The sequence below is a fragment of the Medicago sativa genome, chromosome 6 (assembly GCF_051527215.1).
Source record: "Medicago sativa cultivar Bolivia chromosome 6, Bolivia_mono, whole genome shotgun sequence".
In the NCBI taxonomy this organism is placed as follows: Eukaryota; Viridiplantae; Streptophyta; class Magnoliopsida; order Fabales; family Fabaceae; genus Medicago; species Medicago sativa.
In genome coordinates, this window is record NC_140754.1 from 18,519,033 (window position 1) to 18,538,753 (window position 19,721).

A 19,721-nucleotide genomic window follows, 5' to 3' on the forward strand; every position below is an offset into this window, starting at 1 on the left:
TTCCCCCAATTCCTCTCTCCTCCGTCCTGCAAAATTTTAGAAACTTCAAGTTCATAATCCTAATCAATCTGAATTCCAGTCTGGGTACAATCAATTCAATCATGAAGGTTCCACTAGCCATGCTCATTACAGTTTCAGTTTTAATCAAGATTCTCCAATTCCAGAACAACAATTTGCTCCTAATCAAGATCAAGCACAAGACCCAGATTCTAGTAATCTTGAGACTGATCCATTCTTCTATTATGAAGAATCACATGTTCAAGAAAGTCTCTCTCAATGCCAGAACAACATCATATGTAAAATTCTGGCTGATAAACCCATTCCACTCTCTATAATTCACAGTAGTCTCTCTAGTATTTGGTGCCATCCTCAAGGCCTTAAAATTAGTGAATTAGAGGGTAAGCTTTTTCAGATCAGGGTTGATAAGGAAGAAGATCTACAAAGAATCTTAAAATGTAGTCCTTGGATCATTCGTAATTGTTGGTTTGTGATGCATCAGTGGGACCATAAAGTTAACCCCTCATCTTTGGACTTTGAGCATGTTCCTCTGTGGGTGCAGTTCTGGGGTCTTCCTTTACACTGCAAATCCACTATCATGGGTCAAGAGATGGGATCCCAACTTGGTACAGTTTTGGATGTTGGTCTCTATGATTTTCCTGAAAATGCTAGAATTCTTAAGGTCAAGATTATGCTCAATATCAGGCAGCCCATTAGAGCCGGTATGTATATTGGGAATGATAATGAGGGTATCAATTGGGTGGACTTTAGGTTTGAAAACCTCCCTATGTTTTGTTTTGTGTGTGGCCTAGTTGGCCATCAAGGTGATGCTTGTAAAAGTGGGATTGCTCTACAGGAAGGTGAAGTCAATCCTAAGGGTGCATGGCTAAGGTCTAAGAATTATGGGCGTATGGTGATAGAGCGTAAGGAACAATCTTTCTGCAGCAACCCAATGAAATCTCTAAGTGGGGGTCAATTCAGTCCAGTTCCAAAAGGTCTGCTAGATAAGATGACAAAACTGAATATCAACAAAAATGGCAATTCTGGCAGTAAGAATCAAACTTTTGGTAACTCAGTTGTATCCTCTCCCCAAGCCTCCTCCCCTATTATACTCAAATCTCAACGTATTCAGCAAATGGCACTTACCCAGCACCAAACCCCCCAACGTTCTCCTCAATATCTGGCTATGCACTCTCAGGAAGATCAGAAAAGCAATAAAAGGAAGATGGAACAAGGAGCCCAGGAGCTTGTTTTCAACAGGGCAGAAAATACTGAAGACTCTATTATGGCAGGCCTTGTGACCAAGGCCAGCCAGCAGGCATGAGGATTATCTCCTGGAACTGCAGAGGGTTGGGCAACACCTCTATAGTTTGAGCTTATAAGAAGCTCATTAGGTCCTTATGCCCAGATTTGGTGTTCTTAGTGGAGAAAAATCTGCTTCAAACTGATCCCAAAGCTAAGTCTAGCATTACTTGTGGCCCTCTCTCTAATTTTTTGATGGTTAATTGTAGTATGAATAATGGCCATAGAGCTGGTGGCTTAGCCATCATCTAGAATTGTAATATCCATGTTGACATTTTACAGTTTAATAAAATGTTCATTGACACCTATATTACTTCTTGTAATTCAAATTTTTCTTGGTACTCCACTGGCTTCTGTGGTTCCCCTTATTCTAACAAAAAACATCTTACTTGTAATGCCATTAAGGATTTACATAATAATAGAATTAATGAAAATTGGCTTATTTTTGGGGACTTTAACCTTATCCGTAATAGTTCTGAAAAATTGGGGGGTAATGGTTTGGATATTAATCTTTCTGATATGTTTCATGATACTCTAAATCAATGTGACTTAATTGATCTTGGCTATCAAGGTAATACTTATACTTGGGCTAATAATCAAGCTGGTTCTCATCACATCAAAGAGAGACTTGATAGATATTGTGCCAACTCTAATTAGATTCAAACCTTCCCTAGATATACTAATAAGCATTTACTTAGATATACTTCTGATCACTGTTCCATTTTTCTAGAATTTTTTGATTTTAATGAGTACAGATCTTCCTACAACCCTCCTAAGCTCAAAAGGTTTGAGCAGCTTTGGGCTTTGGAGCAGGATAGCTCTCAAATTGTTAAAAGAACTTGGAACTCTAGTTGAGGAGACAGTATGTATTAACTTAAAGTCACTCTTGATGACATGTATGAATGGGGCAGATCCAAGTTTGGTGACATACCTAAAGATATTAAAGCCATCCAGAACTGCCTACACACTCTCAAGGAGAAGATTCCAGATGAGGATTGCCTGCAAATTATCAAATCCAAAGAATACCAGTTAGATGATCTCTTAAAAAAGGAAGAACTTTGGTGGGCTCAAAGAGCCAAAGTTCAATGGCTCAAACATGGTGACCTTAACACTAAGTATTTTCATTATAAGGCCAGTCAAAGACAAAGGAAGAATACCATCCACTTTATAACTGATAATCAGGGACAACTTTGGCAGGACAGTGAGCATATCTTTTCTGTGTTTAACAATTATTTTAAGAATATTTTTACTCACTCTGACACTCAATATGCCCCTGATATCTTTAATGTTGTTAGGAATAGAATCACTAATGATCAGTATGGTTACCTTGATGCTAATTTTACAAGTTTTGAAGTTACAGAGGCCATCAGTAACCTCAAGAGCAATTCTGCTCCTGGTCCTGATGGCCTCACTGCCCTTTTTTCCCAAAAGTATTGGGATATCATTGGTAGTGAGATTCTTTCTTTTACTCTCAACATCTTAAATAATGGGGCTTCTCCTAGCCAAATTAACCATACTTTTATTAGCCTTATTCCTAAAGTTAACTCCCCTACTCATCCTTCTGATTTTAGACCAATTAGCCTTTGTAATGTTTTATTGAAAATTATAACTAAAACCATTGCTAATAGAGTTAAAAAGATTTTGCCTTCTATTATCAATGAATTTCAAAGTGCTTTTCTTCCTAGAAGGTTGATTACAGATAATACTCTTATAGTTTTTGAAACTCTGCATTATCTTAATAAACCTAGAAAGAAAAACAATGGCTATGTTGGTATAAAATTAGACATGGCTAAGGCCTATGATAGCCTGGAATGGGATTTTATAGAGAATACTTTAAGGAGTATGGGTTTTCCTAGTAGATTGATTCTTCTTATTATGAGTTGTATTACTTCTGTTTCCTTCTCTGTACTTATTAATGGTCAGCCCTCTACTCCTTTCCTCCCTCATAGAGGTTTGAGACAAGGGGACCCCCTTTCTCCTTATATCTTTATAATTTGCTCTGAAATTCTCTCTAGTTTAATCTCTAAAGGTCAGGAAGATGGAATCATTCATGGAATCTCTATAGCCACCAATGCCCCATCTATATCTCATCTACTTTATGCAGATGACAACATCCTTTTCTGCAAAGCTAAGCCAGCAGAGGCAAAAGCCATCAAAAGCATCCTTGATATCTATCAGAAGGCTTCAGGACAAAGGGTTAATATGGATAAGTCAGAAATGCTTTTCAGTCCTAATATTGATTTGGTGGCAAAGAAAGCATTTCAGGACCAGCTACCTATCAAGATTACCACCTGCATTTCTAAGTATTTAGGTATGCCTACTCATCTTGGAAGGTCCAAAAAGATTGATTTTAATTTCATTATGGATAGAATCTGGAAGAAATTGAAAGGATGGAAAGAATGAAACCTCTCTTTTGAGGGTAGAAGTGTGCTCATTAAGGCAGTTGCTCAGGCCATTCCCACCTACATTATGAGTTGTTTCCTTCTCCCTAAAGGTTTGGTTGAAAAAATTGAAAGCAATGTCTGCAGATTCTGGTGGGGCAGCTCAGGGGATAGTAGGAAAATCCATTGGGTTAAAAGAGAAAAGCTTTTAATATGAAGGAGGTATGGGTTTCAGATCCCTCAGAAATTTTAATATGGCTATGCTGGCTAAACAAGTATGGAGATTTCACTCAAATCCTAATTCTCTTATTGCTAGATGCTATAAAGCCAAATACTTCCCCAATTCTACTGTCCTTAAAGCCTCTATAGGCTGCAATCCAAGCTATGCTTGGAGGAGTATGCATAATTCCATATGGATGATTAATAAAGTCTCCTGCTGGAGGATAGGTAATGGCAGATCAGTTGATGTCTGGGAAGACAACTGGCTACCCTTTCAGCCAAGCTTCAAGGTGCTTACTCAAAAAGGTTCATCCCACCAACCTGGTAAAGTTCAAGATCTAATCATGAATGATAGCACCAATTGGAATTCCAGTGTCTTGGAAAACACTTTCATACCATTGGATAAGTGTCAAATTGAACAAATTCCTCTAGTTAATCTCAATCACCAAGATGACTTGATATGGATGTTTGATCTTGATGGTAATTATACAGTTAAGAGTGGTTACAAAGCCCTACAAGTTTGGAAAACTCTCCCTAATCCCACTGCTTCATCTAGTGGTTCCTCTATGTCTATATGGAAGAAGCTCTGGGGACTGCATACAATCCCTAGGCATAAGAACCTTATCTGGAGAATTTTGAATGACTCTCTACCTATTAGGAGCAAACTTATCAGTAGAGGGATCAACTGCTCTATCCTTTGACCTCGGTGTAACTTAAAATCTGAGACTCTCACACATGTTTTTATGTCTTGCCCTCTTATAACCAGGTCCTGGTTTGGATCTCAACTATCACTAAGGATCCTTAATCAACCTATTATGGATTTTAAAGATTGGCTCCTTAATTTCATTGAGCTAAATTCTGAGCAAATCATTATTTATACAGCAACATTAATTTACAGTATATGGCATGCTAGAAACCAAAGCGTTTCTGAAGATCTAATCGTACCTGAAGAACAGATCATCAACAGAGCTCAAAGCAGCATACAAGCGTTCAAATCTGCCAACATGCAAGCCCCTGAACAGGTCCTCCATAGCTCTCGACACCCTCAGGGTAGCAGACCTCGCCGCATCAACAAATGGGTCAAACCTAACTCTTCGTTTTTGAAGGCTAACTCGGATGCCAATCTTCAAGCCTGGGGCTCATGGGGCTTAGGCGCAATAATACAAAACGAAGAAGGATTTGTTATGGCAGCAGCGACCTGGCTCACCAAAGGTTTCCACTGTGCCCTCACAGCTGAAGCTATAGCGCTCCTGAATACGGTCCGTCTTGCTCGAGACTGTGGCTTTCGAAAGGTTGTTTGAGCAAAAAAAATATGAATTTTAATCACAATTAAAGGTTCATTCTTTTTTTTTGAGCAAAAAAAAGGTTCATTCTTATCGCTTCCTTAAAAAAAAAGTTTATTCTAATCACAATTGTTTTCAATTTTTTTGGCGATAAATAATATGAATTTTTTTAATCACTAGATAATATGAACGTTTGTTTTTTTTTTGAGGGATAAATAATATGAACGTAATTAGGTTCTTTCATGCACTATTAAATTATTCCTTATATATAAATAACATTTTGTTTTGACCAATATGTATCATTAAATAACTAAATAATTTGAACTTAATTAGTGTCTTTCATGCACCATTAAATTATTCCTTATATATAAAAAAACGTTTTGCTTTGACCAATATGTGTCATTGAATCATTAAATAATTTGAACTTAATTAGTGTCTTTCATGCACCATTAAATTATTCCTTATATATAAAAAACGTTTTGCTTTGACCAATATGTATCAAAGATATTGGACTTTGTACACCAAAAAAAAGATATTTTAATGTTTATTGTTTTATATGTTTAATATAAAGATAAAGATACGGAAATCGACCATAATTTATTGTGTTTTTTTTTCTTTTTTCAATTGATGAAATCTATATAAAGCTGCTAATGAGTGAAACAAAGGAAATCACCAACATACCATAGGGAAAATTGAGAACAAACAAATACATTATGGCTCATTTCTTAACCCTAGTCGTTGTGTTTCTTTTTTGTGTTGCATCCTCCTATGCGGTTAATGTTGTTGATGTGCAAGCTATTTGCAAGGAAGCCAAAGACCCTTCTTTTTGTTTAACTTTTCTCAAATCAAAGCCGGGTGGTGTAGGTCGTGACCTCAATAGTCTGGCACAATACACCACTGGCGTGCTTCATACCAATGTATCGAATACAGTCACTCTCATCACAAAATTAATCGCACAAAGTGGCAATGATCACGATAAACAATATCATTACAAGAATTGTTTGTCTCATTTTCAATTGGATGGAGGAGCTCTTGGCGAGGTCGTGAAAGCTCAACAACAATTGAAGACTTTAGATTATTATGACGTGTATGTACATATGAATGCTATCGCGACTGATGTTTATGACTGCCTCACCGGAGATCAGAATGTTCAACGGGATGCAAGGGATTTATCTCTTTATAAAGATACATCTGTGCTTCCAAAAACTGTTGATGTTGTTGGTCAAATTGCTCTTATTGTCACAAATATGGTGTTGATATTACAAAAGTAGATAACTAGTTTTGGTTTCTATTTCTTGAATAATGTTACAATAAATTAGTCAATTTGTCAACTTAATTTATTTTATATTTCTACTTTGCATGATGTGATTTTTGTCTTTAGTTTGTACTTTCTAGATATAAGGAGGCCCTTTAAACTTGAACAATATTGAATTGGGTCACCAACATGAACAATATTTCTTCAAAATTAAAGTAAATTTCATTTGAAAAATTGTTTATGAGATAAAGTTTTTTAAAATAAGGTGACATTATTGATCATTTTACAACACCTTTCGATTTTCGATGGAATTTAAACTCTCCAATTTGCGCAACATTATATGTTTAGGTCCAATTGTCATGAAGCACATCAATTGTGTATTGTGCAAGATAGATAAGATCTACACATTTTGCTCGTCCATGCTTTGAGTTGAGAAGATTTGGACAAATATAAAGGATTGAATTTTTTCTTTTTGCAAATGACATCTACACTTCAACTACTTCCGCAGAAATTGACCAAAAATAGAGATGAGTATTGACTCTTTTTTTTATTCTTCATATTTATTTTTATAGTACAAGAAATTCACTTTTTCAAGGGAAATGAGTGGAGTGTTCGGGAGCCAACATATATTATGCAAATATCTTGTCAATTGAGTTAAGCTTATGGGAGCGTTTGTATATTGATTGTACGCTTTGTTTTCATTGACTGAAGAGTATGCGGGATGATTAATGCTAATATTTTTTTTAAAGAAATCAAAACTAGACGGCCGAATGTACAAAGAGAAATTCTTGCATGGTCTCTTACCTAACAAGTCATCTTTAGTCACGACCAACCAAAACATGACATATCATTATTTCTAAATTAAAAATAAATAAATAAATGAAAATTGAAATAATTGTTTCTCTGAGTGTGTAGTGGCCTGACGGTTTTGAAGATGGTTTTCATAAATAATAGGAGAGAGAATCAACTTGTTTCAATTTTTTATTATGTGTCCTATTTTTATTGGTTGTAACTAAAGATGATTTGTTAGGTAAGAGACCATGCAATAATTTCTCATCTACAAAAGTAAATAACCATAATTACAATTCATTACAAATATTACTCAGTTTTTTCTTTCAAATAATTGCACAGTATTTTGTTTGGTAGGACACATATTTGAGCTTATCTCTTATAGGTTTGTATGATAGAAAATTCTAATTAAATTCAATCTTGACAAAAAAATAAATAAACAATTAGTTAAATACCTCTTGTGGTCCTTTAAGTTATATGTTTATAATAGATTAGTCATTTAATTTTTCTTTGTTACCAATTGATCCTTTAAGTTATTTTTTGTTACAAATTGGTCCTTTAAGTCTTAGAATATTTCATCCCTCTTTTCAGCCAACTTCGTAAAAAAGTGTTTATAAACCATTTAATATTAAGATGGTAGGTCAAAAGTGCTTATGACATCAAATATGATTACTTATACACATTTTCTTCTTGTTTTTGAATTTCCAACCTTATTTTACATATAAATATTGATCAACAATATTATAAATCAAGTAATCGGTTAATTTTGTTTTGAATCAAGACCGAATAACACACCTATGAGCTCTAGTTTTGAGAGCAATGAATTTGGACAAACCAACTTAACATTAAACATCCACATAAACACTTTTTGATTGAGTTTGATGAAATTAGGATAATGGTGCAAATATTTTAGGACTTAAAAGACCAATGTGTAACTAAAAAAACTTACTAACTTGTTATAATCATAACCGCAAATAGTATTTAGCCTAAATAGTTCAATACTTGTTTGGTAGGAGAATATATTAACCCTGATAGCTTATGGCGCAAGTCAGTGTCATGTGACAGGAGCTTCATGGGAGAATTTCCTATAGGAAAGCTTTCATTTAATTAAATATATTAAAGATTCCTAGGAAATAATTTTCTAGGAGACCAATGGTGCATCCCTTATTACATTCAACATTATTACTTCCCTAATCTTCTAAACATTGTAAGCAAAATCAAGATCCCAAATCCCAATGGTAGAGTTAAAAGATGAGGGAATATGGAGTCATGTTCATAGTGGAAAATTAACTTTAAAACTGGAATATAGCTTTCAAGCTCCCTTTGTGCAAAACCCTAGGGGAAAGATTATTTGGAACTCAGCAATACCACCATCCAAATCCCTTCACTTTTGGAGATTATTCCACAACAAACTTAGGTCTGATGAAAACATGATCTCTAGAGGTTTTAGCATCCCCTCTGTCTGTAACTTATGCTACAAGCAACCTGAGTTATCTCAACATCTATTTTTTTATTGCTCATATGTTGGTTATATATGGAATTGGCTAGCTTATGTGTTAAACAACAATATAGTTATGCTTCTTTGGATGATTTGTTGACAACAAAGAACAAGCAAGCTTCCCCTCAGTGCAAGATCGTATCCATGTAAGCTGTTATTAACTCAGTGAATGTCATTTGGTTTGCAAGGAATCAAATTTGTTGGGATGCCGGTGCTTCCTCTTGATGTTTGTCCTTTCTCATGGCTTATCCAAAAAAAACTTGAACAAATGTGAACTAATATTTAGTTTAGTGGTTGAAATGTGGTGATATCAACTTCACTTCAAGAATGACACAATGTCTGGTGGTTTGGATTTTGGATAGTTTGGAGAAGTTTAGGCCAGAAAATCGTAATTGTTGAAATGCGAGAATTTTTGAGTGTTAATTATATACAAGCATATTTCAAATTATATAATCTGAAGTGTTTTTTTTTTTTTTGGATTATATATTCCTAACGAGGATTAAATGAGAAATTTGGAGGGATCATAAGAAAGACAAAGCGTGGAAAAGAAATTCTCTTAAAATAACATAAATGGTCCCTATAAATATTTATATTTTTTCGTTTTGGCTCCCCTAGATTTTTTCCTCGACTTTAAGTCTTTCAAAAGTTTTTCATCACTACTTTTGGTCATTGCTTTTTAGTCAACTCTACCATTCAAATTTTGAATGTTTTTTCACAATCTATGAATTTTTATTTGATTTGATTTGATTTATATTAACTTTAATAAATATTTTTTTTATGTTCATGAGTGATTAAGTTCATTCTTATCACTTCCTTCAAAAAAAAAATTGTTCATTCTCATCACAATTGTTTTTAATTTTTTTGGCGATAAATAATATGAATTTTTTAATCACTAAATAATATGAACTTAATTAGTGTCTTTTATGCACCATTAAATTATTCATTATATATATATATATATATATATATATATATATATATATATAAACATTTTGCTTTTACCAATATGTATCAAAGAAAGTGTAAATTGAAGATATTGTACTTTGAAACCTTTGCAAGGCATTTGTTTAATGTTTAATGTTTAATATGTTTGATATAAAGATAAAGATAAAGATATGGTATTGACCATAATTTTTTTTTTTTTTTTTCAGTTGATGAAATCTATCTATATCTATATAAAAGCCGCTAATGAGTGAAACAAAGGAAATCACCAACATACAATAGGGAAAATTGAGAACAAACAAAAACATTATGGCCCATTTCTTAACCCTAGTTGTTGTGTTTCTTTTTTGTGTTGCATCCTCCTATGCAGCTAATGTTGTTGATGTGCAAGCTATTTGCAAGGAAGCCAAAGAACCTTTTTTTTGTTTAACTCTTCTCAAATCAAAGCCGGGTGGTGTAGGTCAAGACCTCAATAGTCTTGCACAATACACCATTGGCGTGCTTCATACCAATGTATCGAATACAGTCAATCTAATCACAGAACTAATCGCACATAGTGGCAGTGATTGCAATAAACAAGATCATTACGAAAACTGTTTGTCTCATTTTCGATTGGATGGAGGAGCTCTTGGTGAGGTTATTAAAGCTCAACAACAATTGAAGGCTTTTGATTATTATGGTGTGTATGTACATATGACTGCTATCACGAACGATGGTTATGACTGCCTCACCGGAGATCAGAGTGTTCATCGGGATGCAAGGGATTTATCTCTCTATAAAGATACATCTTTGCTTCCAAAATATGTTGATGTTGTTGGCCAAATTGCTCTTATTATCACAAATATGGTGTTGTTATTACTAAAGTAGATTACTAGTTTAGGTTTCTATTTCTTGAATAATTTTATAATAAATTAGTCAATTTGACCAACTTAATTTCTTGTCTATTTCTAGTTTGCATGATGTGATTCTTGTCTCTAGTTTGTACTTTCTAGATATAAGGAGGCCCTTTAAACTTGAACAATATTGAATTGGATCACCAACATGAACAATATTCCATCAAAATAAAAGTAAAATGCATTTAAAAAATGGTTGAAGAGATAAAGTTTTTCAAATAAAGTGACATTATCGATCATTTTACAACACCCGATTTTCTATGGACTTTAAACTCTCAAATTTCCGTTATATTATACCACTTTGATCAATCAATTAAGCAATTTGTTTAGGCAAGGCGTGTGTTAATGAACTCATTATCGAAATATACATATCAAAAGTTGTGCATTCAACTTCTTAAAAGTTAAAATATTATATTTTTCAATGCAAAGTTGCTCTTTTTAAGTTGCTTCATCAATTGTGTAGTGTGTAGGGTCAAGAAGATCTACACCTTTTGCTCCTCCTGGCTTTAAATTGAGAAGATTTGAGGAATACGACTGATTGGAGGTTTCTATGTAAATGACATCTACTTCAGCAACTTTGGCAGAAATTGAATTGGAGGAATCAACACATAGAAGAAGAAGGACCAACAAGAGAGATGAGTATATTGACTCATTTTGTATTTTTTTTTTATTCTTATGTTTTCCATATTAATTTTTCCCAAATATGCAAAATTACACTCAAGGTCCTTTATCTTATTTATTTGTAACACATTGGTCCTTGAATATAAGATAATACACTCATTGGTCCTTTATCTTACACTCAAGCAACTATTACCCGCACCCTCAAGGAGGGTAACCAGTGTGTAAATTTCTTGGCTAAGCTTGGTGCCTCGTCGAACATTGCCTTCATGTGTCACGATTCTCCTCCTTCGGAGCACTTGCCTCTCCTCTAGAATGATGCTACTGGAGCCTTCTTTTTGAGGCTTTAGTTCTCTTTTTGTTTTTGGTTTTCTTTTTGTTTGTTTTGCTCTTTAGCATTTGTAACAAAAAAAAAACTCTGATCCAAACAACATTCTTTTTAAATATGAAAGAACAAAATATTTATTTTGTTAGATATGTTTTTGGTGGAGTATTCACCGACTTTTGTTAAAAGTTAAGATATTTTAGAAAATTTAGTTGACCAACTTTTATTGGTCTCCTTTTTACTCGCATTTTTTTCATTAACAATGCTCAAAGAGAACTTCTTTTTTACAGAGAACCCTGAGACCTTGTTAAAAAAATCCAAATTCAATACCACTTGGCCATAATATCTTTTTTCTTTATTTTTGGTGTAAAGAAAAAAATTTAAGTCTAGGGTTGGTTTTTTCTCTAGAATAATAAAGAAAAAAAATTTAAGTCCAGGGTTGGATTTTTCTCCAGAATAACCCTGAAACCCTAGACTTAAATATTTTGATCTTTCATCAATGATCTTTTCCCTGATTTGGTTGTTGTCATATGAAGAACCAATTTGAAATCCATTCCCATTGTGAAGGAACATCTTTGCAGGCATAGTTATTATTCTGGAGCTGTTTTCTTGTCTTGTAGCGTGGACACTACAGAGTAGTGGAGATAGTGGTTGTACACTTCGTACACTTTGTACTTTGTCAACGCTTTTTGAAGATAAGCATCCAATGCGTTCAAATCTTCACAAAATGATCGTTGCTTTGTATTTCCAGCCTTCTGCATTGCTTTCGAATTCAATAGACAGCTTTTGAAGTGTTAAATCTTGAATCTTCAGCTTCTAGTGATTTTCAGCTTCTGATGAGGTTGCTTCTGAGTAACTTGCTTCTGATGAACTTCAGCTTCTGATGACATCATCATCTTCAGGAGCACTTTGTCTTTAGGAGCACTTTTGACTTCAGGAGCACTTTTCTTCAGACGCTTTCAAGCTTCCTTTTCCTTGATTCCTTAGCTCTCTTTTGTTCTTCAGAACCTTTATATGATGTAACTTTTTAACTATGGTCATGTACACTTGAACAAATATTAGCTAGTCCAATTGACAATTTTTAATACCTTGTTATCATCAAAACTCTCTAAGGTTTATTGTTAAACACATTTTGTTCCAACATATAGGAGATGTAATATAAAGGTTTCTTTGTAATTCTTCTTGGTTTGAGTTCAATGTTATAATGTTCGCTTGATCCATATGTGCATGTTGTTTTCTTAATTTACAATTTCTTATTTATAAACCATTTAAATTGGTTGATATGATTTTGGTTGGTTAATCTTTTGTGCTATTGTGATTATAGTTGTTTACTGTTTAGGAAATTAGTTTATACACACCTTGATTGATAATGGCAGATAATATTTGAAATCGTATGTATTTTTTAAACCATTGAAGCACATGTAGTTGTCCTTGATATTGTAACATTGTTTTGGATGTCACTGTTGTATATACTATGTTGCTGGAACTTTTTACATCATTGACATTGCATTGTTATATTGTCTGGGAGTTTTGACTAATTGTGCCCTTTTCTAATGTTAATGAATCAGAGCTGCATGGAAAAATGGAGGAACAAAAGAAATATTTGATAAGGGACAATGGAAAAGGCATGACCCTGTTGGAGTAAGCCCTAATAGAAAATATGTATTGATTGGATTTGATTTTGTATCATGACCTTGATATATACATCTTGTGGTCGGTATTATAAGCAAAAACGTGTTTTTTAGATTCATCGACTAAATAACGTGTGATATCTATATTATATACCACATACATAATTTATTAAATGAATCTAAAAAGTGGTTTTTTGTTTTAATATTGACCACAAGGTGTGTGTGCACGCGTGCACACACACTATAAAGTCTTTCTTTTTACATTTTATTTTGTTTTTAAAAAAATAAAGTCCCTAGAATAATTAGTGCATTTAATCGAACGTTAAGTACGACTTAATCATGAGACCCCCATTAAATATGAGGATAATATTCTTAAAGTATATGTAGTCAAACTTTATTTTGAAATGAGATAGCATTAAAACATAAAGACTATTATGTGTGTAAAGATGTGATAACATCATACATATCATGGGTGTAAATAGTTATCATTTCTTCACATAGATAAAAATATTAGGAGTAATATTTATATTTGATTGACCCACAATGATAATAATACTACATAGAATGTTGTGTAAGTGTCATTAGTTACTCTCATAGTTATAGTGGTGCATTACACCCTTCGACATGAAACCACTATGTACCCTAGATGTAGGAGTCAAATACTTTGTTTTCGTTCGTACGTTGTGCGAAACAGGATGACTGAAACAGGATGACTATAAAGTCAGTTGATGGGTATTCCACACATCATGTTGAGAGACATGAGTGACCTGAATGAAATTCGTCCGATCACATTGCATTATTGTCACTTGGGTGGCAATGATGTGTTGCTAGATATTGCTCATTGTGTATAATATTAAAAGTAAGATTCAATATTGTTGCTAGATATTGCTCATAGATTGATTAATTTTTTATCAAATTAATTCTGATAAGTCGATTGAAATTTTGAAAAACCCCTTAAAATCCCAAGAAGCCCAACTTAAGCTTTTGAAGCATCGAGATTATTTGATGAAATTTTATAATGAAATCAATATTGCTTCATTTTGAGTATCCATTGAACGTTCATTCTGGTAAGATAATATAATTAAAGGCTTCACTCCTAACCTGACTAAGTATGTTGAATCAAAGCTAAAATTTGATTCCGGCCCTAGATCATTATGTACCAAATGCATTTGACTGAATGCACTCTATTCATTTTTTTAATGACAAAAAATTATTAATAACTGTTGTTTTTGGATTTCTAAACTGTTGTATTTGGATTTCCAAATTCTATTATCTACCGAAGTTGTTACTAGGTTGAGTCACGACCAGGTCGCTCTCTTTAAGACCTTTCGTGCCACTGCCCAAAATTGTGCAAGACAGACTATCAACCACGCCGCCTCCAGGATAAAACAAGTCCAGCTACAACTGTGCGGTTAACTACTGCACTGTAGAAAACCGTTCGAGAATTACACCTTCAATATGGTAATAAGACCACTCTTTTAATACTGAAACCACTTTAATATGGTATTGTTACCACTCTGTTATGGTGCTGAGACCACTCAAATATGGTGTTATCACCATTCTAGCTTTAATTTCTCCAAAACATCAATATGGCACTATGACCACTCAAATATGGTGATACCACAATTTCTCCTCAAATAGAAAATTATTGAAATAATTTATATACCGTTAAGATCATTCTTAATTCCGACGGGACATTATTATTACGAAAAGGGACTATGATCTTAATAGTACTCTTTATTCCGAAGGGACTTATATTATCGAAGGGACTATGTTTTTAAGACCATTCTTAATTCCGAAGGGACCTTAAACCGAAAAGGGACTATGATCTTAAGAACACTCTTAAATCCGAAGGGACAGAAAAATGAGATGAGGAGAAGAATAGCTCGTTAACACAAGCTGGAGGGAGAAGAGAGAAAGAGTTCCCGACAACTCAATGAAACTCTTTGGTGTGTGGAATGTACTATGTGAGTTCTCTATTTATAGGGAAAATTCACAACTAATAAGTGAGAAACTTTGGGAACAAGAAATATGAGAAACCTTGGGAACAAGTAATATATTACTTTGTGATTAAGTAATTCACATATTAGATCTAATACAATCTTAATTGAGTACCAAAATATATTATATTATGTACCAAAATATATTTCAGATCAAGTACTAAAATATATTAGATTATGTACCCAAATATTTTAGCAAAACTTGGGGACTAAGAAAACACTTTCTAATAATGATTAAATTAATTATTTAATTTATCATTTCCAAATAATAAAAAATTTATCATTTCCAAATAATAAAATATATATCAATAATAAAAAATTTATCATTTCCAAATAATAAAATATATATCAATATATATTTTTTCTCTAGTGCTTACTTCGTTCACTTATGATATCATTTTTAGTCCAAGAATAAAATATATATCAATATATATTTTTTCTCTAGTGCTTACTTCGTTCACATAATTATGTACCCCCATTAATTAGAGATACACCCCCACTAAACATAATTATGTACCCCCATTAATTAGAGGTACACCCCCACTATATAAACACTACTAATGTGTGTGTTCCATCCGATGTGGGACTACCACTTTTTTCAATTCACACAACACTAGTTCTACCCAACATGGGAATTTGTGTTTAGTCTTTTTACTCAATTTCCACACATGTTCCAACAATAACCAAATCCATGTTTAAGACGACATAGACGGTAAGGCATAAACAATAGAACAAATGGCGCCGTATAAATACGAATCACTCAAAAGAAAACTCATAAAAAATGAAAATTTAATTGATTAGAAAATTGCAAGCAGGCAATTTGTTATAACTGTGACCTTTATGACTTCCATCACCTCGTGTTTTTTTGTTGCATATACTTCTAGGTTGTGTGCTATCAGAAATTACCGTCTGTAGAACAAAATAAAGGACACCAAATATAGCATATATTATGCTTTATTTATGGATGAACATTATGCATAGAGTGATACAAATACATATTTATTTCTGCAAAATGTCGTTGGGATTGTACAACATGCAAGTGAGTTTGTATGATCTTACTTGTGTTAGCGCAGCTGACAATGCTTGCTATGCAAGCTAGGTTTTTTAGGGTTTTTGATTTCAGGAATTTTGAGAGAATAAGAAGAGAGAATGAGGAGAATTGAAATATGTAAATTGTGAATTAATTAGATTGTGAATTACACATACATCATGGAGTTTATATACATGATTTTGTTAAGTAGCTTGAGAAACAAGTCATCTCTCAAACCCTAACTACTTATGCCAAAATCTAGCTAAAACTGTAACAAACTAATAACCAACTATAACCAAATAAATTTTACCATGGGCACAAACATAAAGGAATAGTGTTTGGACACACATAAGTCTTTTTTTTTTTTTAAATAATAAAAATGAAATTGATAATATAATGATTTAGTATTTTTGAGGAAAAGCATTTTTATGTGTGTGACCAAACACTATTCATTTATATTTGTGACCATGAAAGAATGTCTCCTATAACCAAATAGGTTACAATGTGTTTTTAACCAAACAAGCCTTGATTAAAACACTAATCAACTATACTAACTTGAATTTAAACCAACAACTTGTTCTCGTGATGGATTATTTTCGCACTCATCTGGTTATGTATTTGATGTGCTTTATAAACTTTGAACTTTGGATCAATGATTAACTGATTAACTTTGAACTTTGGATCAATGATCTTGCTTTATAAGAATATTGCTTGTTCGATTGAATACTATTGTGGAACATATTTGTGAATTTCTGGAACTTCATTGAGATTTGATTAAATGCTAAGTAGGAAGCTATCAGCATTTCTTAGATTGCTTGTTATCTATTAAATCAAGTTTTCATGTGTTTGAAAAATGTGGCCGTGTTCCTTTACTTAAAGTATAAATGCAGTTCCCTAACTTTTTTGTTTCTTTTCACAGTTTATATATGAACAACAATTTGTAGTAGTACCAGTAAAAGTGATGTTGCCGCGGTTCAAAATTCCATTTTACCGCGGGTGAAATCGCCGTTTTACTCTAAAAATTAGCTGCCATTTTATTAAAGCATATCATGACAGCTTGAATAACGGTTCTTCTTAAACCCGGTTTTTAACTTAGTGCAGCTAAAATTAGGATGTCATGGAAGACATCAATTTCGTTTATGGTGGTGGCTAAGACCGTCGTAATAAGCAAGATTTAGCCTCCATAATTCATACGTTTTTTGTAATATTAGTTCTGTAAAATTACTACATTCGTCTCCCTAAACATAAGACCCTTGTGAAAAAACACAAGAATTATGAATGTTGATTGTTAAATTAATTTTGTTGACTACTACTATTGATTTACATGTTTACCCTTTAGAAGAATGAATTTGTTAATGTTCTCATATAATATTTATTATATATTGCAGAACAATATGTAACATAAATAGGGGTAAAGTAGTAAACAAATAATTATATCAATTAAAATTTAAAAAGTGTCTTATAAAAAATAAATAAAATCTCAAAAGGGTTTTAAAATTACGGATGGAGCCAGTGTAAAGGTCAACATTTAGACTATTCTCTTTGTCTATATTAGATGGACCAATATTTGATAATCCTCTATCCGATCATCATGATAAGCAAATATTATTATTATTTTTTAGCAAATATTCTTTTATGATAATCATTAAATAAATAATATATGTGGACTATATTATAAACAAGATATATCAATTTTACAATAATTTTAGAAAAGAAATATTTATAATAATGACCGGCTGGTTTAATGGATTGCAATTAAGCAACGATTAAAAAACACAATTTCACTTCTTTTAAAAAATCATTAATTATTATTCATTGTAATTGACCAAATTATATTTCATTTGTAATTGACCAGAAAGAAATTCATTGTAATTGACCAAATTAAAATTATTGTTCATATCGAATATAATTTAATTGGTATTGTAATTGACCAGAAAGAAATTCATTACCAAATTAAAATTATTGTTCATATCAAATAGAATTTAATTGGTATATGTGAACAATAATTTTACGCATGAATTCAATGATGTGTTACCACGTCAATTAGTGAATAGGACAACATGAGAGTTGTCGTATTTATTAATTGACGTATCAACACATCCTAGGATACATGTGGAAAATCATTATCCATTGACGTAGTGTACTAACTACTCCCAAAATATTTTACACATATCCAATGAAGTGTTGTCATGTCGATTAATAAAGGTGAAAACATAAGAGTTGTCATATTCATTAATTGATGTGACAATACATACATCATTGCATGTATGTGTAAAATAATTATACATCGACAAAATATAATGATTAAACTCTATTAACATATTCATCCAAATACTCTATAAAGCCATGTATAAAATCAAGAAGCAAAACACAAATAAAAGAAGAAAAATCATAAAGAAAAACAACACAAAATGATGAGGCAAAACTCCTCTCTCTTGTTGGTGCTTCTTATTCTATGTTTTGCTTCCTCCAATTCAATTTCAGCCAAAGTTGTTGACGTAGATATCATTTGCAAAGAAGCCTCTAATCAATCATATTGCTCAAATCTTCTCAACTCGAAGTCAGGAGGTGCAAAAGGTGTAGATCTTGTCGACCTTGCACGATACACAATTGATGTGCTTAATGATAATACGTCCGAAACACTTAACCTAATAATAAGTTTGATTCATAGTGCTGAAAATGCTACCGTAGCAAACTATTATTATCGTTGTGATATTGATCTTTTGAACCATGGAGATAGTGTCACTTCTAGCCTTACGGATGCACAAATAAGTTTGTATTTCAGAAAGTATCCAGCCATGGCTAAAGAGTCAGCTGATATCATGAAATACATTCTTGAATGTATTGATAGTCTACATGAACATGAAACCAGCCCTTTACTCGCAAAGTATGTTGAAAACCTTCAACAAGGTGCTCAAGTTTTTCAAATTATAACAAAATACTTAAATCTTGGAAAATAAATTAGTTTTTTAGAAGGGATAATAATTGGATTGTTTCATAGTTATTTCATTTCGAGTTTTTTCTTTGTATTCTACCTTTGTCTATGAGGTGATGACTCGATGAGAATAGTCTTGTAAAATGACTTTTAGTGCCAATTTATTTAATAAAATATTTTCCCTTCTCCAATTCTTAAAACTGAAGGTATTTTATTTTTATTTATTCTAAAAAATTAGTAATAACTATTTAACTAGATACCACTTCTTCGACCTTACATTGATTTGAGTATAACTAGAGTTGGTTTCAACAATGTCTCGAGTTCGAGCATTGTTGATGGAAAAAACATGGCTAGAAGGAAAGACTCGTGAAAAGTGGCAAGCAAATTCTCAGACGAAGATTAGTAATCATCTGCATCTCAGATGGTTGAAATCCATATCCTTTGCAACGCTTTTGCTTATTTGATAACCGATAGTTTTGTGACATAATTGGAGGTAGGGGTGAAGAGAATTGTTTTATCTTGGTTTTTCGGGTGTCAAACATTGATTACGTTTGAACCTTTTTAACCGGTGATATCTCGTTTTTTCTTGGGAAGGGAAAAAGCAAGCAAGACCCTTGAGAATC

At 32.8% G+C, this 19,721-nt stretch overlaps 4 protein-coding genes across 4 annotated transcripts; all 4 read left to right on the top strand.

Annotated features, from left to right (window-relative positions):
* Positions 1-4,714: 4,714 nt before the first annotated feature.
* LOC146913425 (uncharacterized) lies at positions 4,715-5,200 on the top strand. Its single transcript, XM_085720928.1, has one exon. It carries the CDS (start codon positions 4,715-4,717, stop codon positions 5,198-5,200), a length of 486 nt encoding a protein of 161 aa, XP_085577054.1.
* A 643-nt stretch (positions 5,201-5,843) lies between these two features.
* On the top strand, positions 5,844-6,500 carry LOC146913426 (pectinesterase inhibitor 2-like). The gene has a single exon (XM_085719611.1). It carries the CDS (start codon positions 5,896-5,898, stop codon positions 6,451-6,453), a length of 558 nt encoding a protein of 185 aa, XP_085575737.1. The 5' UTR covers positions 5,844-5,895; the 3' UTR covers positions 6,454-6,500.
* Positions 6,501-9,954: 3,454 nt separating this feature from the next.
* LOC146913427 (pectinesterase inhibitor 2-like) lies at positions 9,955-10,533 on the top strand. Its single transcript, XM_085720929.1, has one exon. The coding sequence runs from the start codon at positions 9,976-9,978 to the stop codon at positions 10,531-10,533; it is 558 nt and encodes a 185-aa protein (XP_085577055.1). The 5' UTR covers positions 9,955-9,975.
* Positions 10,534-18,552: 8,019 nt separating this feature from the next.
* Positions 18,553-19,273, top strand: LOC146913428 (pectinesterase inhibitor 2-like). The gene has a single exon (XM_085719774.1). It carries the CDS (start codon positions 18,575-18,577, stop codon positions 19,121-19,123), a length of 549 nt encoding a protein of 182 aa, XP_085575900.1. The 5' UTR covers positions 18,553-18,574; the 3' UTR covers positions 19,124-19,273.
* The last annotated feature ends 448 nt before the right edge of the window (positions 19,274-19,721 follow it).